This window comes from Gopherus flavomarginatus, chromosome 2, assembly GCF_025201925.1.
Source record: "Gopherus flavomarginatus isolate rGopFla2 chromosome 2, rGopFla2.mat.asm, whole genome shotgun sequence".
NCBI lineage: Eukaryota > Metazoa > Chordata > Testudines > Testudinidae > Gopherus > Gopherus flavomarginatus.
The window spans coordinates 44,148,724-44,173,568 of record NC_066618.1 but is presented as its reverse complement, the minus strand read 5'-3'; the positions used below and the strand labels follow the sequence as shown (position 1 = coordinate 44,173,568).

The 24,845-nt window shown below is 41.2% G+C and overlaps 1 protein-coding gene across 4 annotated transcripts in view; it reads right to left on the bottom strand.

Moving 5' to 3' along the window:
- Window positions 1–24,845, bottom strand: part of RUNDC3B (RUN domain containing 3B) — a 184,946-nt gene that overhangs the window by 25,703 nt on the left and 134,398 nt on the right. For all 4 annotated transcript variants that reach the window (XM_050939576.1, XM_050939577.1, XM_050939578.1 and 1 more), the window contains one exon: window positions 13,534–13,680. In XM_050939576.1, coding sequence (XP_050795533.1) covers window positions 13,534–13,680 — 147 coding nt within the window. The remainder of the gene's footprint in view (window positions 1–13,533; window positions 13,681–24,845) is intronic.

Here is a 24,845-nt window from a genome sequence, read left to right as displayed (position 1 = left end):
TGTATTTTGGATAAGTAATATAGCAAAAAACAAAATGTCCGTTAAGTTCCAAAATGTGTTGGGGACAATTTCTTGTTTCAGACAGAGGAAATAACTGAGGCAGCTATCTTAGACTTGATTCTGACTAACAAGAAGGAATCAGTTGTGAATCTGAAAGTGGAAGGCAATTTGCTGAAAGTGATCATGAAGTGATAGATTTCGTAATTCTAAGGAAAGGAAGGAAAGCAGCAGAATAAGCGCAATGGGCTTCAAAAAAGCAGACCTTAACAAACTCAGAGAACTGGTAGGTAGGGACCCATGAGAAGAAATCCTAAGGGAAAAAGGAACTCAAGACAGCTGGCAGTTTCTCAGCAAGACAATATTAAAGACACAGCAGAAAACTACTCCAATATGAAGGAAATAAAGTAATAGACCAATATGGCTGCATCAAGAGCTCTTTAATGACCTGAAAATCAAAAAGGAATGCTACAAAAAGCAGACAAATTGCTAAAGATGCATATAAAAGAATAGTGGAAGCATGTAAGGATAACATAAGAAAGGCTAAGACACAAAACTAATTACACCTCACAAGGGACATAAGGTAGTAAGAAGAGGTTCTACGACTACGAGTACATTAGGAGCAAGAGAAGGGCAAAGGAAAATGGAGGTCCACTACTTAGTGAGGAAGAAGTGCTAATAAGGACCACCACGAAGAAGGCTGAGGTGTATAATACCTATCTTGCTTCATTTTTCACTAAAAAGGTTAACTATGATCAAATACTTAGCAAATTAATATTAACAATAAGTGGGAAGGAACACAAGCCAAAATAGCAAAAGAGCAGGTTGAAAAAATATATAGAAAAATTAGATGTATTCAAGCCAGCAGGGCCTGATGAAATTCCCCCTAGAATATGTAAGGAATTAGCTGAAGCAATCTTGGAATCACTAGTGATTACCTTTGAGAGCTCAAGGATGACAGGTTAGTCCCAGAGAAGGACAAACATAGAACCTATGTAGAACCAGAGTAGGCCTATTACTCAATGAGGGGGGAAAAGACAATAACAGAAAATGTGGAAATGGCAGAGGTTCTTAATGACTTCTTTGTTTCGGTTTTCACCAGGAAGGTTGGTGGTGATTGGACATCTAACATAGTGAATGCCAGTGAAAAATGAGGTAGGATCAGAGTCTAAAATAAAGAAAAAAGTCAAAAATTATTTAAACAAGTTAGATGTCTTCAAATCACCAGAGCCTGATAAAATGCATCCTAGAATAATGAAGGAGCTGACTGAGGAGATATCTGAGCCATTAGCAATTATCTTTGAAAAGCAATGGAAGACGGGAGACATTGCAGAAGACTGGAAAAGGGCAAATATAGTGCCTATCTATAAAAAGGGAAATAAGGACAACCTGGGGAATAACAGACCAGTCAGCTTAACTTCTGTACCCGGAAAGATAATGGAGCAAATAATTAAGCAAACCATTTGCAAACACCTAGAAAATAATAAGGTGATAAATAACAGTCAGCGTGGATTTGTCAAGAACGAATAGTGTCAAACCAACCTGATAGCTTTCTTTGACAAGGAAACAAGCCTTGTGGATGGGGAGAAGCGGTAGATGTGGTATATCTTGACTTAGTAAGGCTTTTGAAACTGTCTCACATGACAGTCTCATAAACAAACTAGGGAAATAAAACCTAGATGGAGCTACTATAAGGTGGGTGCATAACTGGTTGGAAAATTGTTCCCAGAGAGTAGTTATCAGTGGTTCACAGTCATGCTGGAAGGGCATAACGAATGGGGTTCCGCAGGAATCGGTTCTGGGTCTGGTTCTGTTCAATATCTTCATTAAGGATTTAGATAATGGCATAGAGAGTACACTTACAAAGTTTGCAGACGATACCAAGATGGGAGGGGTTGCAAGTTCTTTGAAGGATAGGATTAAAATTCAAAATGATCTGGACAAACTAGAAGTGCTCTGAAGTAAATAGGATGAAATTCAATAAGGACAAATGCAAAGTACTCCACTTAGGAGGAACAATCAGTTGCCCACATACAAAATGGGAAATGACTGGCTAGGAAGGAGTACTGTGGAAAGGGATCTGGGGGTCATAGTGGATCACAAGCTAAATATGAGTCAACAGTGTAACACTGTTGCAAAAAAAGCAAACCTCATGCTGGGATGTATTAGCAGGAGTACTGTAAGCAAGACACTGGAAGTAATTCTCCCGCTCTACTCCGCACTGATTAGGCCTCAACTGGAGTAGTGAGGTCCAGTCCAGAGAAGAGCAACAAAAATGATTAAAGGTCTAGAAAACATGACCTATGAGGGAAGATTGAAAAAATTATCTTTGTTTAGTCTGGAGAAGACAGAGGGGACATGATTACAGTGTTCAAGTACATAAAAGGTTGTTATAAGAGGAGGGAGAAAAATTGTTATTCTTAACCTCTGAGGATAGGACAAGAAGCAATGGGCTTAAATTGCAGCAAGGGCAGTTTAGGTTGGACACTAGGAAAAACTTCCTGTCACAGTGGTTAAGCACTGGAATAAATTGCCTAGGGAGGTTGTGGAATCTCCATCATTGGGGATTTTTAAGAGCAGGTTGGACAAACACCTGTCAGGGATGGTCTAGATAACACTTAGTCTTTGAGTGCAGGGGACTGGACTAGATGACCTCTCGAGGACACCAGCTCTATGATTCTATTCTATTAAAAGAGGATCCAGGGAATTATAGACTAGTCAGCCTACTTTCAATACCTGGAAAAATACTGGAACAAATTAAAAAAAAATCAATCTGTAAGCATCTAGAGGATAATAGGAGGATAAATAATAGCCTCAGCTGGTGTACCATGACAAGTTTAGGTATCATACTTTAAGAAAGATGTGGATAAATTGGACAGGGTCCCAAGAAGAACAACAAATACGACAATGATAAAAGGTTTAGAAAACCTGACCTATGTGGAAACATTGAAGAAAATGGGCATCTTTAGTCTTGAAAAAAAAATTGTGGCAGACTAGATAACAGTCTGCCAATAAGTTAGGGGCTTTTACAAAGAGGACAGCAACCAACTGTTCTCCATGTTCACTGAAAATATGACCAGAAGTAATGGGCTTAATCTACAGTAAGGGAGATTTAGGTTAGATATAAGACGGTTATTCACTTTTGTAACTGTTGTTCTTTGAGATGTGTTGCTCATATCTATTCCATTTAGGTGTGCACGCGCCACGTGCATGATCGGATAATTTTTACCCTAGCAACACCCGGTGGGTCGGCTGTGGAGCCCCCTGGAGTGGCACCTTAATGGCACTGGATATATACCCTAGCCGACCCAATGCCCCGTCAGTTCCTTCTTGCCGGCTACTCCGACAGAGGGGAAGGAGGGTGGGTTTGGAATGGATATGAGCAACACATCTTGAAGAACAAACAGTTACAAAGGTGAGTAACTGTCTTTTCCTTCTTCAAGTGCTTGCTCATATCAGTTCCAATTAGATGACTACCAAGCCTTACGTAGGCGGTGGGGTCAGAATGAGATGTTGCTGAGTGCAGAACCAGTGAACCAAATGCGACATCGTCTCTAGACTGCTGAAGTAACACGTAGTGAGTGGCAAAGGTATGTACTGATGACCAAACGGCAGCTCTACATATCTCCTGTATTGGGACCCGGGCCAGGAAAGTGGCTGACGAAGCTTGTGGAGTGGGCGGTGAGGCGCGGGGTCGGGACACTGGCCAAGTCGTAGCAAACATAGATACAGGCCGTGATTCATGAAGAGATGCGTTGCAAGGAGACCGGTAGGCCTTTCATCCAGTCGGCCACTGCAATGAAGAGTTGGGTCGTTTTACTGAATGGCTTAGTATGCTTGATATAGAAGGCTAGAGCCCTAGGAATGTCAAGGGAGTGCATACGTTGATCCTGCCACATAGCGTGCGGCTTCAGATAAAAGACTGGGAGGAAAATGTCCTGGTTCACGTGAAAAGTTGATACCACCTTGGGGAGAAAGGCAAGGTGGGGGCAAAGCTGCACCTTGTCTTTGTGGAAAACTGTATACGGAGGCTTGGACGTGAGGGCTCTGATCTCAGACACGTGTCTCACTGAAGTGATGGCTACAAGGAAGGCTGTCTTCCAAGATAGGTAAAGAAGTGAGCAGGTGGTCATCGGCTTGAATGGGGGCCCAGTGAGTCTGGAAAGGACCAGGTTAAAGTCCCACGCTGGAACCTGTTGTCGTACTTGAGGACAGAGGCGATCTAAACCCTTCAAAAATCTAATGACCATCGGATTGGAGAAGATAGAGGAAGCATGTTCTCCTGGATGGAAAGCCAAGATGGCTGCCAGGTGCACCCTGACAGATGATACTGCCAGGCCCTGCTGCTTTAGGGATAGGAAATAGTCTAGTATAAGCAGTATCGACGCCTGCAAGGGGGGTGTGAAGCGCTGCTCGCACCAACAGGAGAATCGCTTCCATTTGGCTAGGTACGTGGCTCGAGCGGAGGGCTTTCTGCTGCCTAACAGAACCTGCTGCACTGATTGTGAGCAGAGTAATTCTGACTGAGTTAGCCATTTAGCATCCATGCTGTAAGGTGGAGCAATTGCAGGTCGGAATGACAAAGGCACCCGTGGTCTTGTGAGATCAGGTTCGGCCACAGCGGGAGTGCAATCAGAGGCTCTACCGACAACTCCAGGAACGTGGTATACCAGTGCTGCCTGGGCCATGCTGGGGCAACCAGAATCATATGTGCCCTATCCCTGCGTAACTTGAACAGGACCCTGTGGACTAGCGGGAATGGAAGGAAAGTGTAGAACATGTGGTCTTTCCGCGGAAGTAGGAAAGCATCTGTTAGGAAACCCAGAGAACGTCCCGGGAGAGAACAGAACACTTGGCACTTCTGATTGTTGCACGAGGTGAATAGGTCGACCTGGGGAAACCCCCACCTCAGGAAGATGAAGTGGATGACATCTGGGTGAATGGACCACTCATGAGGCTGGAGGGACCTGCTGAGGCCATCTGCCAGCATGTTCTGGACCCCCAGGAGAAACTACGCCACCAGATGTATCGAGTGAACTATGCAGAACTCCCACAGGCGAATGGCCTCCTAGCATGGGAGGACAACCAGGCTTCCCCTTGCTTGTTGATGTAGAACATGGCCGTGATGTTGTCTGTGAGTACTGCCACACAACGGCCATGCAGGTTCCCGCAAAATGCCTTACCCGCTAGGCGTACTGCCATCAGTTCTCGTACATTGATGTGCAGAGTTAGTTCAGACATGGCCTAAAGGCCCTGCGTTTGGAGTTCACTGAGGTGGGAGCCCCATCCCAGAGATGACACGTCTGTGGCTAGGTACAAGGAAGGTTGCAGGGTGTGAAATGGTTCCCCTTCGCCACCAATGTGGGGTCCAACCACCAATGGAGGGAGGTGAAAACCGATTCCGGGACAGCGACCACTATGTTCAGGCTGTCTCAACCTGGTCGATATATTGTTGATAACCAGGCCTGAAGCGGGTGAAGCTGAAGTCTGGCATGCCTGGTTAGGTAAGTGCACAAAGCCATGTGCCCCAGAAGGCTGAGACACGTCTTTACCATGGAAGTCGGGAAGTTTTGAAGGCTGCAGTTGATGTTCGCCATTGACTGAAAGCGTGCGCCCGGCAGGAGGGCTTGGGCGAGTCTGGAGTCTCAAGCTGCTCTGATAAACTCTATTCTCTGGGTTGGTTCCAGAGTCAATTTTTTGTTGCTGAGCAGGAGGCACAGCTAGTGGAATTGTCTTGGCGTTGGTCTGGATGGTGCGGATGACGGACAATGTGACTCAGGACATGGCTTCTGCTGAAAGGATGTCCACCACTGGGTCCTCCAGCTCCACTACCTCCTCCACTTGTAGATCCATATTACATGCCACCCTACATAAAAGGTCTTGGTGGGCACAAAGGTCTATTGGGGAAGGACCCAAGGTGGTTGTCTCCGCCACTGCCTCATCTGGAAAAGATGAAGAAGATGTCACAGGGTCCAGGGGATCCTTTGGCATATCGTGTTGTGAGGGGTCTTGTTGCCCAGGATCCACTACATTAGGGTCTGGGGCCTGTGCTGGGGTAGGTGCAGATGCTTCCATATCCACCGGAGGTGGATGACTTATGGTAGCTTCCAGTACCCAGGGTTCTGAATGGGCTGAATGGCAGGCCCCTGATGAAATCCCTTGGGCTTGGTGGTACGCCCATGGGATCCAGAAGGACCATAGTGCAGGCTCCTGACTAGGGGCTTAGCTTTTGTCTTGCCATTAACCCATAGTACCCTTGCCCTGGCTTGCAGCAGGGTAGGCTGATCGCAAGGCGCTCTCGGACTGTGATGACTGTGAGGCAGAGCGCGAGGGCCAAGGCAGTGCAGAGTGTGTCCGACGAAGTGGGTATTCACCCACGAAAGCTCATGCTCCAAAACGTCTGTTAGTCTATAAGGTGCCACAGGACTCTTTGCTGGTTTTACAGATCCAGACTAACACGGCTACCCCTCTGATACCAGAGTGTGTCTGTGTCAACTCTGTGGGTCGCGGTGCCATCTGGTACTGGGTTGATGGAGAGCAGTGCCAGTGAGGCGCTGGGGAGCGGTACCAGGATCAAGATCGGTGTTGATGACCGTACTGGTGTGGGATCCAGATCTGGATTGCAATGATGACCGCCTGTGGGAACGGTGCCAGGATTGGCTCTGGGAAGGAGATCGGCGCTCTGACTGGTGCCGGGAGCGATGTTGGGAGTCCGAACGGTACCACGGCCTGGATCCATGCCGTGAGGCAGATCGGTGCCGCGAGTATGACCAGAGCCACAAGAGGGAACGGCGTCAGGACTGCAAGCAGCGTTGGGATTGGGATCTATTCTGGGATCAGGAGCAGTGCCATGTTTCCACACTAGGAAATGGCGGATGTATTAGGGTTGGCTTGCCCCTAGACTGTACCACACAAGTCAGAGGCGGTGCAGTAGCCTGTGCTGGTGCCAGCTCTGTGAAGGCAATGAGGTCTCTCACTGTTGCAAATGTCTCCGGCGTCGATGGAAGGCGGGGCTCAACCATGGTTCGGGTTAGGGACTCAATGGCTCCTCCCTCGGTGCCGGAGTCAACGGTGCCAATATCGGCGCTTGTACTCTCAGTGGCTCCAGTGCCGGACGCAATGCCGAGATTGGCAAAAGCAGGGCCGGTGCCTGTTGCTGAGAGGCAGTCGCCTCCGGCTTATGCTGTCTCTTTGGGCCTGGCGACAGGGAACGGCGCCGAATCACTTGTACTGGATGTGGTGCTGGAGAGGTCCGGTGCTGCAGGCCTCTATCTGAGTCTCCCCGCGGTGCCGTACCTGAAGCCGCTGCTGGGGCAATGCGCATCGATGCATTTGGTGCCAGAACTTGGCGTGCTGATGTGGGATCCGGGATAAGGGCCACCTCCATAAGGAGCTGCTTGAGCCTAAAGTCCTGTTCCTTTTTGGTTCGAGGTCTGAACGCCTTGCAGATCCTACACTTATCGGCCTGCAGAGATTCCTTGAGACACTTCAAACAAGAGTCGCGGGGGTCTCCTGTTGGCATAGGCTTTGAACAGGCTGAACACAGTTGAAAACTCAGAGCTTTGGGCATGAGCCCGGCAGGCAGGTGGGAAGGGAGAGGACCCCTTCCAACCCGCTAAATTTAATCATAAACCTAACACTATTAACTAAAACAACTACTGCACTATACTAACTATACAACTATAACAACTGGAACAACTATTTAAAACTGGGAAGCAAAAGCTAGAGAGAGTGGAGGACAGCTATGCCATGATCCACAGTTCCAACAACCGTCACAGGCGGTAAGAAGGAACTGAGGGGGTGCTGGGTCAGCAGAGGTATATATCCAGTGCCATTAAGGTGCCACTCCAGCCAACCCACCAGGTGTTGCTAAGGTAAAAATTCTCCGACCATCGTGCACGCAGCGTGCGCACACCTAATCGGAATCGATATGAGCAAGCACTCGAAGAAGAACGAAAAATTTGCTAACTATGAAGTTATCAAGGCAGGTTATGGAATCATTATCATTGGAGGTCTTTAAGAATTGGTTAGACAAATACCTATCAGGTGTACTCTAGGTATAACTGGTCATGCGTCAGTGAGGCCAAGTCCATTCCAGCCCTACAGTTCTAGGATTCTGTAACAGGTTTAGCAAAATACTCAAAGATAGGTTCAGCCATGGATATAATTACACATATAATCATACCTATTTTAAAGGTAAGTATACTGCCCTGGAGCCTATGGATATCGCTCTCCAAGATCTTTCCCCCTAAATTCCTCCCTTAGCAGTGACAGCATCCCAGCCAAAGCCTGGCAGGTTTCTTATAGCAATGTGAAACGGAGGGTGCTGGCTGGGGAGTGAGTGGATGGGGAGAAGGATCCCAATTCTGCTCAAATTTTGACCCTCCTGAACATCCATTCAGTTTCAAGAAGCAGCTGTGGGTTCTGGCGGCTGCTGCTAAGCAGGCAGGAGTGTTACAATATCAATACTCCCTCATGAATCCAGGAAAGCACTGGGAGCACACCCACCTTTGAGTTCCTAACTCCAAGCAAATTGCTTCATTTGACCTGGGACTCTTCACATGAGTGGATTGGCAAGTTTCAGCAAAGTAGTATGATTTTGTTCTGTCTGAGGCACTCTCTCTCAGTACCTTTTCCAACCAATCCCTCCCTTTTTTTTTTTTTAATTCTTCCCTTCCCCATTGATGATTTTACTTAATTTTCCCCCATCTAATTTCCTAGATTCTAGGTTTATAGTAAATCTGAAAATATTCATCCATTTGCCTTAAATGTACACTTATAAGAGACACCACATCTAAACAATGGAATTAAGATTTCAGTTTAATAATGAATCTTTTCAATTCCTCACATGTGAAGAAATCTCATCTCCTAAAATCCTATCCAAGAATAATTTTTATATTGCTGGTTATGATTCATCAAATTACTCAGAATGTGTTAGTATGAATCTGAGTTGTTTTTTCAATAGTATTAGTCCAGGGTTTTATTTTTATTTTTTATTTTTGTTAAATGAGTTTTAATAAGTGTTGTGTTGATTTATATTACTGATATGGCTATTGGGCAATATCGTTCAGACTATAATCCAGCATGGACAAGGCTCTAGGTGACAAAGTTTAGGAAGAACTGTTCTTCTAATAAACTCTTATCTGCAAGTGATCCAATTATGATAGAATAAAGTTATTTAAACAATTTGCATAACTTTCTTGTACATCTATCATAGCCTTGTTCTTAAGTTTAGACATTGGCTCCCCACACACACACCTTTTTTTATGTTGTTATGAATAGTGAAGAAACCAGGCCCTCCCTTGTTATGAGACTATTTCTTCTTTATAAAGCTGAAGGGAATCCAGCTATACCCCCAACCGGGTGTTTTGGGAAAATGGGGGCAGTGACTTAGGTTCTATCTCCATTTGGATAGGAGTTATGTATTTTAAGTGATCTTTGGTCAGTTTGATCATTTCTTTTTCTCAGTTTTTCTACCTGTTTCTCACATTATATGTGTCTTTTACATTTCCTGGTCTGCCTTACCCTCTTCCTACAGGAAACCCACCATAATGACCTGGATGCAGAGAAATTTAGAAGGTAATGGATGGGGGTGTTTAACAATTTCTCCTCCTCAGCCAAAATGGGGCAATATTGTTTCACAGAAGACTCAATTGACACATTCTAGATGTAAATAAAGATGAGGAAGGTAGATTTTTGCTAGTGAAGGCTACTATCTTTGACTCGCTATATACACTCTAATAAATATATAGATATCCAATAAAGATAACCCAAGTTTTTAATTTTTCCCCAAATTAATTAATATCCCATTAGGCTCAGTCATCATAGCAGGAGATTTTAAAAATGTGTTGGCCTTTTTTTTTTCTTTTTTTTTTTTTAAAAGACAAGTCAGGTTGGCCCCAGCATACACAATCACATTCTGGAAACATAGTAAGAGACTACGTGGACAAACTGGGATTAAAAGATGCATGGCAGTTGCAGAACCCTCCAATGAAGGGTTTTACTTTTTATTCTGCCCCGTATTAGATGGCAACAGACAAACCTCAGGTATCTTGGCATCATGTTCTCTAAGGAAATTAAAAACATAGTCAAGGTTAACCTAGCCCCATTAATCAAGCAATTAGCAAATGATTTCAATAGATGGCAGGCACTACCGATCTCCCTTCAGGGAACAAATTTAAAAAAAAAAATGACTGCTCTTTCCAGGATCCTTTTCATTCTGAATTCCCTCCCTCCATATCTCTCCCTTTTATTTTACCATCAAAAAACAACAACATGTTCAGGTCCTTTTTGTGGGGTGTTGGTAACAAATCCAGAATCTCCTTAAAAAGATTACAGCTCCCTATCAAAACAGTGGGTTTAGATTTCACAACTTTAAAGTTCACCATCAGGCAATAATTCTTAGCCAAGCAGCACAGTGGCTCATTCCCTTGTGCTGTAGGGCCCTGGACTGGCTCCAGCTGGTAGCAGCATTTGTTGCCTTTTTACGCCTTTCCCATGCACTGTACTTGGATTACTAGTGATTCCCTAAAGAACAATTACTGACTATTGTGGCAGCCAGAAATACTTGGTGTACTATGTTCACTAAATTTAAAAATCACCCTCTTCTACATACCAAGGTCTCTATCAGGGACAACTCAAAATTTTGTATAGCAGGCAACCCATCACTTGGCCTGACTGGATTAAGGAAAGGGATTTTGACCATCAGTCAACTGATTGAAAATGATGCTTTCCTCCCTTTTACAGTATTACAAGAAATATTCAATCTAGAGACTAAGAAGGAGTAGCAACATATCCATTGTAACATGTTATATCCCAGCTGTTTGACCCTAATGCTTTAATTACCCTGACCCACCTGAACTGCTTTAATTTCTCCAAATATTACCCAGATTCCCAAGATCAAAGGCAACACTATATGCACAACTGGTCAGCAAATTTGAACTAAACAGGGAGTCTCTAAGAAAGAAATGGGAGGAAGAACTAGGCCAATTATCATCTGCTAACAAATAGAAACAAATTTTAGCTAGTGCTCTGAACTGCTCCTTGAACCTCCATTTATGATTAATGCATCAGAAAATCATATGTCGGCGCTGTGAGCCAGCAGGTGCTAACTTAATCCATATGCTGTGGGAATGCTAGGAATCTGTAGGTTTGGGGCAGATCTGAATTGCAGAGTTAACTTTTTTACTATCAAACAAAATCATATTAAAGCCAAACATATAATTTTAAACCTAATGAATGTTAACTGGAAGCTGAATAAATCTGAAAAAAAACCTTTGGCTAAATAGAGCATTCATCATAGGACTGGAAGGGATCTCGAGAATCCAGTCCCGTGCACTCAAGGCAGGACTAAGTATTATCTAGACCATCCCTGACAGGAGTTTGTCTAACTTGCTCTTAAAAAATCTCCAATGATGAAGATTCCACAACAACTGCTAGAAAACTAGTACTACAAAAATGGAAATTCAAAAAGCAACCAACAATTGAAAACTGGAGCATAGACATTGTAAGTTTGGCCACTATGGAAAGAATTGTATACATAATAGAAATACCCAAGAAAAGGTATGCTTTCTTGGAAGTAACGGAATGAGCCCATTAAATATATGGGCCTCCCTCAACTCTCCCTCTTCTGTACCCACTTCCTTCCCTCTCTATCCCCCTCCTCTGAAATTTGCTTCTATTTTTTCATCTTCTTTTAATAATTATTCTTTAACTAGTTGGATTTTTATAAGTAACGTTTGTAAACTGTGTAATATAAAAATTGATTTATATTTTAATCATTCATATTATATATAATTAAATGTTGAAAGTATAGCAAATGGTTAAAATATACTGCAAGAATTTTAAGTACATTTCATTATGTTTATATTATATTTATTAAAAAGCTAATAGGAAAAACATTGCAGTGTGAAGAAGATTAACAACATCCTGTGGATGGATTATGAAAGTCTTTAAACCAATTTTCTTGGAAAGAATTTGTTAAAGGGAGAAAGAGCTAAAGCAACTGTACTCATGGAGACAATGAGGTGTAGCAATATAATATAAAAAGGGAAAGGACAAAAGCAACAAGAGGATTTTTGTTTCCTACTCATTTTCTAAAATGACTTTTTGAATTCAATACAACATAAAAACTAAAGAAATCTCATGTGACATGGCATTCATAGCCATCATGAGATGCTATTACCATTACACTTTATTAAAATTTGCTCTTGGCAGCACAGCTTTTCATATTTACCAGTTTTGTTATACATGATAGTATAACAAATTCTAATTGGACTTCTATTTAAAATTTAAGAGCAATAATGTTACCTTCGTGGTTGAAATTTCTAGTTGATTGAATGACCCCTAATCTATAGCAATTGAAGATCAAACAGCAACATGAAGATGCAATTATTAATAACCTCAGATCAGTAGAACAAATTTTTGATAATTTTGAATACTAATTTCTTCACTATGCTTGAAAGCTTAGAATTGAAAACTTAATTCTCCCGTTGCAAAATGATTCATTTACTGTAGGGCTGTTCAAATTCTGGTCTGCTGGCACTATTTTCATTTTAGAAAATATATTGAAATATTTGTTTAAAATGAAATAGTTGTATGCACTTTGCACCTGATATGTAAAAGTACTGTAATGCAGATCAAATTTTGAAGAATTCATTTAAGAATTTGCTACCTAAAATTTGTGATAACCTACAATGAAGTAGCTCATTCTAGAATAGGAAATAATTCAGTAATGTCATACAATTTGTGGCCACAATTCAGCAAAGCACTTAAGCATATGCTTAACTTTCAATGGGCACGTGTCCCATTCAGTATCACTCACTTCAATGAAACAGACATATACTTAAAATTAAGCATGTGATCAAGTGCTTTGCTGACTTGAGACAATATGTCCTGTAAATTATCATAGATAAAGATAATTGTAATGATGTATTAAAGATTTCTCCTGTGTGTAAGCGGATAATGGAATTTATGCTGATGTTTTTACATCTTGATTTGATTGCAATAATTTGCACTTTCTGGAATATGCCACATTAAAAAATATTTGAATGCTCATACTTCATTATTCTTGTTCTATTGTGCTATATCAGTCATCCAAATTTAAGCAAGCTAAATTAAGTGATTGTTTAAAAACTATATCAAACAATTTGCAGTATTATATCCTAGTTCATAATCAAATAGATTTTCATTAATAACACTAACTTGCTGTATGTCAGTTCTGACATGAAATTCTAAAATTGCTCTGTGGATTTCCTTTTCATGTTTTTATTCAATGCACAGATCCTCATCTGATACCACAACTGTGCATGTGGTACAATTGTACATAATGTCTGAGTTCCAAACTGCTAAATATTTAAACTGCATCCTAACCCCTACACTTTTCTACATCATGCGCAGGTAGCCAAGCCCTAAGGACACAGTTAGTATTAGAGGGTACATTAGCAGATGATGTGTCAGGGAAACAGAGGAGATATTAGTATGATTCTGAGTACTGTCCCCTGCCCAATAAGAGTGAACAAAAACTATTAAACTTACTCATCCCATTGTTGACTGTGCTTTCTATAGAGTAGAGTATCCAAGGCAACAGCATTGACATCCAGAGCTCCCAGGGAAGGCCACTGATTGGTGAGGTGGGTAGTTAACTCTTGTCTTGATCTCAGATCATTATTCTTTAGCACAGTTCTGTTAACATAAAGACAGTGAATCTTATTCCATTAAATGTACTGTTTCAAGTCACAGTAAGGAAGCATGTAACAAAGAATCCTATCCAGGATGATGTTTCCTCTTAAGTAACGTCTACTTTAACACTATTCTCATACAACTAACAAAAGGTAATTTTCATGAGTTCTCTTTTCTTAAAAGAAATCAGTGTGTAGGAATAGAAAAACAAAAAGCTGAAATTACACTTTACCGTCTGAAAAAACAATTGCATCTTAAAGATATATTTTTGACTGCATTACTGAACATCAGAAGACCTATTATTCTGCAGGATAGATAGAGGATCAGTTGCATGCATAGTATCTGCATTTAAAAATTAATATTATTTCTTAAGGCTTTTTTGCACAAAATAAAGAATCTAATCAGAAAACTTTTTTTCTGGAACAGAACTGTTCAGGCAAATTTAGTTATAGGATGACAGTGTGCATACCATAAGTCAATCCAGAAGTATTAACAAAGACTAGTTGAAAATACCTTATAATAATTACTAGAAATAATTTGCACATCTAAGCCACTCATATAGAAAGTGCTACTGAGCATTTTACAAGCCTGAATTATTTTAGCCTCACTTCAATCCTGTGACATAGACAACAGTTCTCATTTTACAGATGAGGAAATGGAGACACCAAGGTATTAAATCACTTGTTCAAGATCACACAGGAAGTCTTTAACAGAGGCAGGAGCAAGACCCAGGTCTTTAGATTACCAGGCTTTGTCTTAAGTACAAGACCACCTTTTTTCCAAACAGTATAATGGAAATAGCAATCAACTCTTACAGGAGAGCAAAACAGAAGGTTAATGAAAAGGTAGCTTCATCTGTTAATTTATCCAGGGGAAACCTTAAATGTGGCTTCACACCATACGTCTCACATCTGTTGTGAGAAGTCAGTGTTGCACATAGACAGATGTTCAATAATTGGAACACAAGATCCTCCTGACAAGTCAGTGTTTTGTGTGAAATACTGAACTGCATTACCAATAGTTTGATGATATTCTCTCATGAGTTAAACTACATTTGTATTTATGTGCATTAGCAAGTAATGTATTGGGTGGATTTTTCTTTACATAGGTGTCTTGTTTTTGCAATGCAGTTTTATCTTCTGGACAATCAAAACATTTAGACCAGAATCCCGTAGATGCTCCCCAATACCATATAAGGAATCAGAGGCCTCCAAAAGGGTAAAGTAGAAGGGCAGGTTACTGTCATCTCCAGATTTTTTTTTTCCTCTTTTGGTGCGGGCTTCCCCCATCATTATGAGGCAGGAAAGTTATGCATAAAATGTAGCCATTTTTGTAACAGAAAAAACGATGAATTTCCACAGTGGGGAAAATTTTGAGGAGCCTTTTTCCCACCATGAAGAATTCACAAGGCAAAAATGGGGAATTTCACATAGCTGGATGACACAGTATGTGAAAGTAACCAAATTGTGACTATGAATTCTTCTATTGCATCATCTCCTTCACATATTCCCTCCCTTTCTGGGGTTTGTAGTGAACACTACCCAGACAAGCCAGATCTGTTGAAATTTCAAATGTCATGAATATGAGCCCAGGCAATTTTGTATGCGGAGTGTTTAACTGCCCTATAACTATGTGCTACTACCATACAGCTCTCAGTGCCAGTGTTCGCTCACTGGAGAAATAGGTAGCTGAATAGCAAGAAGGGCAAAATGTCGATCTATGTAGAGATGACAAAAGTAGAAATCCAGTTATTAGTGTGTAACCTAGTTTCTGCTACTCAAGTCTTCACCCTACCAGGATACCCAAAACATTATTCCATAGAGAAAAAAAAGGAGTTTATAAGAATTTAGAAAAATACATTTTGAAACTCTGCCTAACCAAACTTGGTATCTCCCCAAAGGAAATCAAGAAAGTAAAAATCTACAGATACTCTTGACAAGATTCCACTTTGCCACTCCCCAATGCTCAAGAAGAGACAGGTGCCTACAGTAGTATGCAGAGATACATTTTCCTCTCACTGAACATGCTTTCGCTTTTGAAACAAGAACCAAACAAACAGTTGGCTTGTTTTCCTTTATATTTAGATTCACATTTTTAATTGTTGTTTTACTTACAAGTACTGTAACTGAAACAAGTTATTACTGATCAGTGTTGGAGAAAATACATAGTTGTATCCACATTCTTTAGATTTCAGATATTAGCCATAAATAGCAATTGTAAAATCAGCTGAAAATAAATTTCTCTTGAAGTATTCTTTGCAAATCTAATAGTAAAATTAATACAGTTTGAGCTACCATATAGTTAGCAGAGGAAGACATTTTCCATTGCAAGATGGGACTCAAATCCACACACAGCACTCAGAGCACATACAGCAGCTCTCCAATAATCTCAGGAGTACTGAAATAACAATAATGTCAAAATAAAGTACTGGCAGTTCTCTCAGTGCTTGTAACGTATCACTAGTATTGCTGAAGGAGCTTGATTTATTCTTTAACAGTCCCCTCTATACAGTATCATAGGGCTCCATTGTAGCAGGGACTCTATGGAAAGTCATGCAAATATGGTGCTTGCTTCCTATATGTTAAGGGGGATTACATAAGTTATGTAGTATCAGAGAGGTAGCTGTGTTAGTCTGGATCTGTAAAAGCGGCAAAGAGTCCTGTGGCACCTTATAGACTAACAGACGTATTGGAGCATGAGCTTTCGTGGGTGAATACCCACTTCGTATGCATCCGACGAAGTGGGTATTCACCCACAAAAGCTCATGCTCCAATACATCTGTTAGTCTATAAGGTGCCACAGGACTCTTTACTGCTTTTACATAAGTATGTAGTATCAGTTTAAAAGAGAAACTGATTTTGAAAGTCAATTACAGCACAAAGCTGCACAATATTCTTTAGGGTAACGAAGAGTTCATAGATGAAACGGCTAAAGGAGCGACCACACCAAAAATATCTGGAGAGTATAATGTAGGAAAGGGAAGAGATGGGTTACATTGACCTGAACTTTAGGAGCAGGGAAAGAGGCATGAAGGATGGCAAAAAAAATATGGAAACAAGCATTTTAATTTTCCAAACACTGAGAATTATGTAAGTGTACTGGAGATGGATATACAAATTCAACATCCAAGTATTGTTGAGCACTCCCCTACTTTAAAGATGGAAAGGGGCACAAAACAGCATGAATTCCAGACACTACACCACTCTCAGAAGGCAGCTATATTCATTTTACTCAGGATAGTACTCTGGGAGCAATTATAATGTGAAGCTGAATATTACTTTTGAGAATAGTTGTATTTAAATATTTGAGTTTTCTGCTGTCATCAGTGGTTCAAAAGTGAAATTTTTGTCATTAGAATGAGTACACTGAAGATTGCAAACCACTCTGTATTCTTGCTGTAACACTTATTTAACAATTGGAAGAATATTATTGTTAAATATTTAACAAGATAGTTACCATTTATACACCAAGGTTGTTTTGTTGTTTTTTTTTTTTTTTTGGATAATTTAGCATTCTAATGAAAAGTTCACAAAGCAAAGGAGAAACAATACAATACAATAAAAAAATTGGTTAGGCAAGGACAATTGGCGGATAAAGTTATTTGTGCAAGACATTGAAGAAAACAGTTCTTTTGGAGACCCACAGAAAAAATAGAACTGTAAGAATCTGAGGGCAGTGGTGGCTAGAACTTTAAAATCCATGGCACAGTGGATTTAACTGCAGTTAAAAAATTAAAATTATGCAAGGAAATTATAACATTGTTGCTAATTTATTAGTGCCTCCTTAACTCCAACCATAAAATTTCTTCCAAGATACTTCCATTTTAAATTGTTTCTTTATTTCTTTGAAAGTCAACCTTCAAGTTTTAGCAAACTAATATAACTAAAACAACTCTGAAGAGATCTTACTAAGCATCAAGTCTAGGTAAAGGTATATAATAAAATTAGGAATTTTCCATTAAAAAGGGAATAGTAATAATTACATCCACTTTTATCTGTAGTATTGTAAAGTACATTGGATATTTCAGTTGTGTGTTTTAAAGCTTTACACAGTATAACCACATTCTCATTGTTCAATACATAAACTACACATTATTAGAGGGTAGTTGAATAAGTAGAAAAGTTTCCTATTTTATTTTGTCCCAAATCCTACTGTCTTGAGCTTTAGGCTTAGTACAAGACACAAGTAAAAAAGTAGTAATGCATCATCATGTTTTATGTAGCACAAACCCAGATACCCTTCCAGGAATATCATGTCCTAGATGACAAATATACAGCTTTATCTGCAAACAAAATGTAGTAACATGTTGGCATTTAGCCAAATATGTTGACAAAACTATAAAAGATTACAGAAGCTTTAATTCAAGACCTTAAAAAGAAGAAATCAGAAATAAAACCAATCATAGCAGTAGGGTTACATGCTCCTCCCATCAGAAAGTATAAAACAACAAAATCTTTCAAGGACAAGACAAAATAATAGAACTTTTCTATTCTTTTTGAAAACCATCAGATCTTTATTTACTGCTTGTTTACAAAGGACACATGTAGTTTCTCATGTGTTATATAACCATAGAAAAATTACTTCAGACATCACAAGATAGACATTTTTATGATTTTTCTTTCAAACTACATCAGAATCACTTAACTGAATAAAGGCCTTGAACTGGGTCACAGTACATAATGCTACAGTGTACATGCATTCAGGGCCGGCTCCAGTGTTTTTGCTGCCCCAAGCTACCAAAAAAAAAAAAAAAAAAAAAAAAAAAAAAAAGCCGTGATCAGCAGCACTTCAGCGGCAGCTCTACCGCCTCTGCTTCATTCTTCAGCAGCAATTCAGTGGCAGGTCTTTCCCTCTGAGAGGGACGGAGGGATCCACCACCAAATTGCCGAAGAGGCGGACATGCCACCCATCTCTGTTCACCACCCCAAGCACGTGCTTGCTGCGCTGGTGCCTGGAGCCGGCCCTGCATGCATTTCCTCTTGGTCCTGAACACTGATGATGTGAGAGCACCACTCCCATCTAGTTGGATCAACTAGCAAAGTGCCCCAGATTTCTTTAAGTGAAGGTCTGAACTAAAAGCTAAAGTTCTGATCAAAGGGCCTTGTCTCCAGAAGCAGCATCATATATATAGAGAGATGAGAATGGCAAAAATAAAAAACAAATATATTTTGGCTTTAGGTGGTAGATGGCCCAACCTCGACACCCCCTCAAAAGAAAGAGGAAACCCAAAATGTTAGCATACATTTTGCACGTCTGAAACATAGTCCATGCCACAGCATCTAGCTTCCTACTACTTGCAAGGTATGAGCATGTACTGTGTGAATGACATCTCAACTACCACTCGAAAAGCTTTTAACATGGGGTTCCGATATTCAGTAGTATGATTATTGCCTTTTCCCCATTCCCAGTGTTTCTCTTCGGCCTGAGCGCCATCCCTCATCTCAACAAATATAATGGTTTTATCAGATATAGAAAATGTAGCACCACTGAATACTGAAGAGGAAGAGAGGGAAATTTGCTGTATCTCACAGAACTGATAATTCAGCACTAATGGATGTTAGGTGCAGCACATGCATCAGGATATGGTCCAGGTCTTGACAAAGAAAAGGAACATCAGTAATCATGGGGATGGAATACATTTTGCAGAAGTTTATTTAAGATATCAAATGTCCAGATGTGCTAAAATCCCCTCATCACATTTCATGGCATTCACTTCCCATAGTGCATGTGAGAGAACAAATAAATGTGTGTGTAAAAGATACACATGCAAAAATAGAATTTACATATTTTTCAGATAACCTTTCACACGTGATTTATTTGAGGATTAAAGTTTCATCTATCCATTATTGGTGCTAGATTTTTAAAAAATATATCTTCTGTCAAACTCATACATTCATCAAAAAATTTTTAAATCTGAATTGATTCAAAATGCCATTGCATTTAGTAACTTTTTAGAGAGAACAGGAAGTGAAAAAGTTTAGAGAAAATCATGCAATAATAAAGTACATGATTAAAAAAAATATGATTCAGGCCAGATATATAAAAAACCCTAAGCCAGAAGTTCTCAAACAGCGGCCCAACTAGCACATAGCTGGGTCTGGCTAAGGGCCGGCCAGCCCGCATGGCTGGATCTGGATTCCCAGCTACCTGGTGTGGCGGGGTGGGGTCCGGGCTGCCCAGCACAGTGGGGTCCGGAACTCCCAGCCAGCCCTGCAGGTTCAGGGATTCAGGGCTCCCAGACAGCTCCGTGAGCTCCAGGTTCTGGGGCAGTTGTGCACGGCTGCCTCTGCCCTGCCACCCGGCCCCTGCAGCCCACAATGATAAATAAGTTGAGAACCACTGCCCTAACCTTACAGTACATCTCCGTTCCATATACCACTTTAAAGCACTCTCTCCCTGCTTTAAAATAACAATTACATATTCTGTCTTATTAACGGATCACTACTTATTATAGCTGAAATACTGAGGATGCATTTTCTCATCGGTGCTAACATACTCCCAACAGGGGTGGCTCTAGACATTTCGCTGCCCCAAGCACGGCGGCATGCCGCGGGGGGCGCTCTGCTGGTCGCTGGTCCCACGGCTCCGGTGGACCTCCCGCAGACAGACCCTCAGCGGCATGCCTGCAGAAGGCGGCCTGCCTGCTGCCCTCCCAGCGACCACCCCCGCGGCATGCCGCCCTAAGCACACACTTGGTGGGCTGAGGCCTGGAGCCGCCCCTGCTCCCAACTGTTGCTAAGCATCTGCAGCAACTGCAGAGACATCTGCTCTGTCAATGAAATTGCTAGGGATTCAATTATACTTACCACTATCCAAGGGAGTTTAACAGTGGCCATTAGTATCAGCATCAAGTTTAAACAACTATTCATAGCAACTCTTCTACACAGTTCAGACTTTCAAACCTTAAAGTTGTTTATTTAAGAACTAGGGAGAAATTGGATTAGTGAAACCTTCAGGTGAAAACACTATGGATTCATAGAGCTTTAAGCGTTCACAGACCCTGTATCTCAGGAACAGACATCTCTATCCAATCAGCTCCCCACCTGAATACTTACCAGCTTTTTTACCCAACATTGATTAACCTAGTATATTTATTTTTTCAGATAGCTGAGGAAAATCTGTACACCAAAATGCAGGTTATTAACAGCGTATGACTAGTGTGTGCTGAGAAAGAATACAAAAAATTCTTTTTAATGTTACACTGAGGTGTAAATTTCACAGAAACATAGGCAACTACTACCATATAAGGTTTTTCTGAAGCCCTTCCAGTCTATAATTCACAATGTTGTATTATGTTATTGTATACATTAAAAATAATTAAAATATCCCTAGTAATATTATGCTTAACAATTATAAAATAATTTACCCAAAACTCAGATTACTAATTAGTATTCTATTACTCCTCCTACTCTAATTAGGTTTGCCAGTCTCTCTGTGCTACATTTACTTAAATAAAATCAGGTAATCAAACTAAAAGCTGGTAATATTTTTACTCCTAAAGATCTTTAACAGGCTGCAATTATTACAAATTCCCTGTTTATTTGAATCAGACTAACCTTTCCTGGCATCAAACATACCTTTTTAATAGGTCTGTTTACTGAATATTAGATAATAAGATTACGTTCAAAGGAAATATGGAATCCTTTCTACAGAGTTGCTACTACATTTACACGTATAAAACCGATAAGATTAGGGTTGAGTATTTGAACAGTCCAAAAATAATCGGTCAACTGACTGGTGAAATACTAGTCAAACATTGTCAAATGTCAGAAATGGTCAAATATTTTAAAGCACTGATTTATTAGAATAGTAGAACAACGGTAACAACAAAGAATAAGACTTTATGATCTCTAATTGGCTAAAATAATATCATTACTTTCTTTAGCAAGTTTCAGTTGGCATTTGAATGTGAATATTATTCAAGACTGAAAAATTACAAAAAGGACAGAAATAAAACATACACAGAACAACTATAAAAGAAAAAAGTCATTTTTAAATGCACTTGTGCTAGGTAAACAGCAGGCCAACTCTTCAAGCAGCTTAATGACAGTGCCTCTATTCTCCTTGTTAGGGATGAAATCTAATGATTGTGACCCCTTTTCTCCCTCCCACACTCCATTCTAAGTTAATTTCTGTATGTTTGTCTAGTCATTTAGATTGTAAGCTATTTGGGACAGAGACTGTGTCTTTTAACTTGTTTAATGTGCTTTGTAAAGTGCATGCACATTGATGGCCTGGTATACAAACAAAGATATAGACCTGGATATTCTACACTAGAAAATTAGGTCAGTTTAACTACATTGACTAGAATGTGAAAAAGATTCCAGCCAACTAAGATGATCAGTTTTCAGTTAGTTCACTTTTTCCCCAACAGGGGTGTCATGACATTTTCCCCAGATTTGGACCTTAGCGTCCAAAATATGGGTGTTAGCATGAAAACCTCCAAGCTTAGTTACCAGCTTGGACCTGGTAAAGCTGCCACCACCCAAAAAATTAGAGTGTTTTGGGGCACTCTGGTCCCCCCAAAAACCTTCCCTGGGGACCCCAAAGACCCAAATTCCTTGAGTCTTACAACAAAGGGGAATAAACCATTTCCCCCACCCCTTCTCCCTTCCAGGTGTTCCCTCCCTGGGTTCCTGGAGAGATACACAGAAGCAAGCTCTGTGAATCTAAACAAAGGGCCTCCACCCTCCCCGTTTCCAGTCCTGGAAACGCAAGTACTTCTCTCTTCACCCAGAGGGTAGGCAAAGTCAGGCTTAGTAAATCTAACACAAAGAGATTTTCCCCCTGACTTCTTCCTCCCACCAATTCCCTGGTGAGTTGCAGACTTAATTCCCTGGAATTTCCACTAAAGAAAAACTCCAACAGATCTAAAAAAGAAAGCTTTATAAGAAGAAAGAAAAATACATAAAAATGGTCTCTCTGTATTAAGGTGACAAATACAGGGTCAATTGCTTAAAAGAAATATGAATAAACAGCCTTATCCACAAAGAATACAATTTAACACATTCCAGCAACTACACACATGTAAATACAAAAAAACAAACAATATAAACCTACTGTCTTATCTCTTTGTACTTACAACTGAGAAACAGAAGATTAGAAAGCTGGAGATAGAAAAATCACTCTCATAGCCGAGAGGGTCAGACACAAGACAAAGAACAAAGAACTCACACACAAACTTCCCTCCACCCAGATTTGAAAAAGTCTTGTTTCCTGATTGGTCCTCTGGTCAGGTGTTTCAGGTTACTGATGTTACCCCTTTACCGGTAAAAGAACATTAACCCTTAGCTATCTGTTTATGACACGCCTCTCAAATTTCAGACAGTGGGGAACCTCACTGGCGGCGATTTCCTCCTAGAACTTTAAAATAAACAGATTAATACAACACATGCAGCTTTACATATATCACTAAGTATATAACTAACAGACTTTTACATTTTAAGAACACTTTTTAACTACTAGATTTTGGGAAACTTTCACGGGAGAGTGCATCAGCTACTTTGTTAGAAGCTCCTGAGATGTGCTGAATTTCAAAATTAAAATCTTGGAGAGCTAAACTCCAACGAAGAAGTTTCTTGTTGTTTCCCTTGGCAGTATGAAGCCACTTTAGCGCAGCATGGTCAGTTTGTAGCTGGAACCGCCATCCCCAAACATATGGGCGTAGCTTTTCCAGGGCGTACACAATGGCATAGCATTCCTTTTCACTGACTGACCAGTGACTTTTCCTCTCAGACAGTTTTTTGCTGAGAAACATGACAGGATGGAAGTTGTGATCCGTTGCTTCCTGCATGAGAACTGCTCCTATACCACGCTCAGATGCATCCGTGGTTACTAGGAATGTCAAAGTCCGGGGCCCTGAGCACAGGGTCAGACATGAGCGTTGCCTTAAGTTGGGTAAAGGCCTTTTGACACTCATCAGTCCACTTAACTCCATTTGGCTGGGTCTTTTTGGTCAGGTCGGTCAGTGGGGCAGCGATTTGGCTGTAGTGTGGTACAAATCGCCTGTAGTACCCAGCCAAGCCTAAGAAGGATTGGACCTGTTTCTTTGACTTTGGGACAGGCCACTTTTGGATAGCATCCACCCTGGCCTGTAGGGGGTTTATGGTTTCTCGACCCACCTGGTGCCGCAGGTAAGTCACTCTGTTTTGGCCTATTTGACACTTTTTGGCCTTAACAGTTAGTCCGGCCTGCCTGATGCGCTCAGAGACCTTTTCCAGGTGTAGTAGGTGTTTGGGCCAGGAGTCTGAAAAAATGGCCACATCATCGAGGTAGGCAACTGCATATTCTCCCAGTCCTGCTAGTAGACCATCTACCAGCCTTTGGAAAGTGGCGGGTGCATTTCGAAGCCCGAAAGGAAAGACATTAAATTCATACACCCCCGCATGGGTGACGAATGCTGACCTTTCCTTGGCAGGTTCATCTAGCGGTACCTGCCAGTACCCCTTGGTTAAGTCTATTGTAGAGATGAACTGGGCATGTCCTAACTTTTCCAATAGCTCATCGGTGCGTGGCATTGAATAGTTGTCCGGACGAGTTACCGCTTTTAGCTTACGGTAGTCCACGCAAAAGCGTATTTCCCCATCTGGTTTGGGTACCAGAACCACTGGAGATGCCCATGCACTGGTAGATGAGCGGATTATACCCATCTGTAGCATGTTCTGGATCTCCCGTTCTATAGCAGCTTGGGCATGAGGAGACACCCAGTAGGGTGGGGTTCTAATTGGGTGAGCATTACCTGTGTCAATGGAGTGGTATGCCCGGTCAGTCCGTCCTGGGGTGGCTGTGAACAATGGGGCGAAGCTAGTGCACAGCTCCTTGATTTGTCGCCGCTGCAGACGTTCTAGGGTGGTTGAGAGGTTCACCTCTTCCACGCCACCATCTTTTTTCCCTTCGTAGTAGACACCGTCAGGCCACTCAGCATCATCTCCCTGGACTGTAAACTGACAAACCTGTAAGTCTCTGGAATAGAAAGGCTTGAGAGAATTAACATGGTACACTCTGGGCTTTAGTGAGAAATTGGGAAATGCTATGAGGTAGTTCACAGTTCCCAGGCGCTCTTGGACCGTGAATGGCCCTTCCCATGATGCTTCCATCTTATGGGCCTGTTGCGCCTTCAAGACCATAACCTCGTCTCCTACTTTGAAGGAACGTTCTCTGGTATGTCT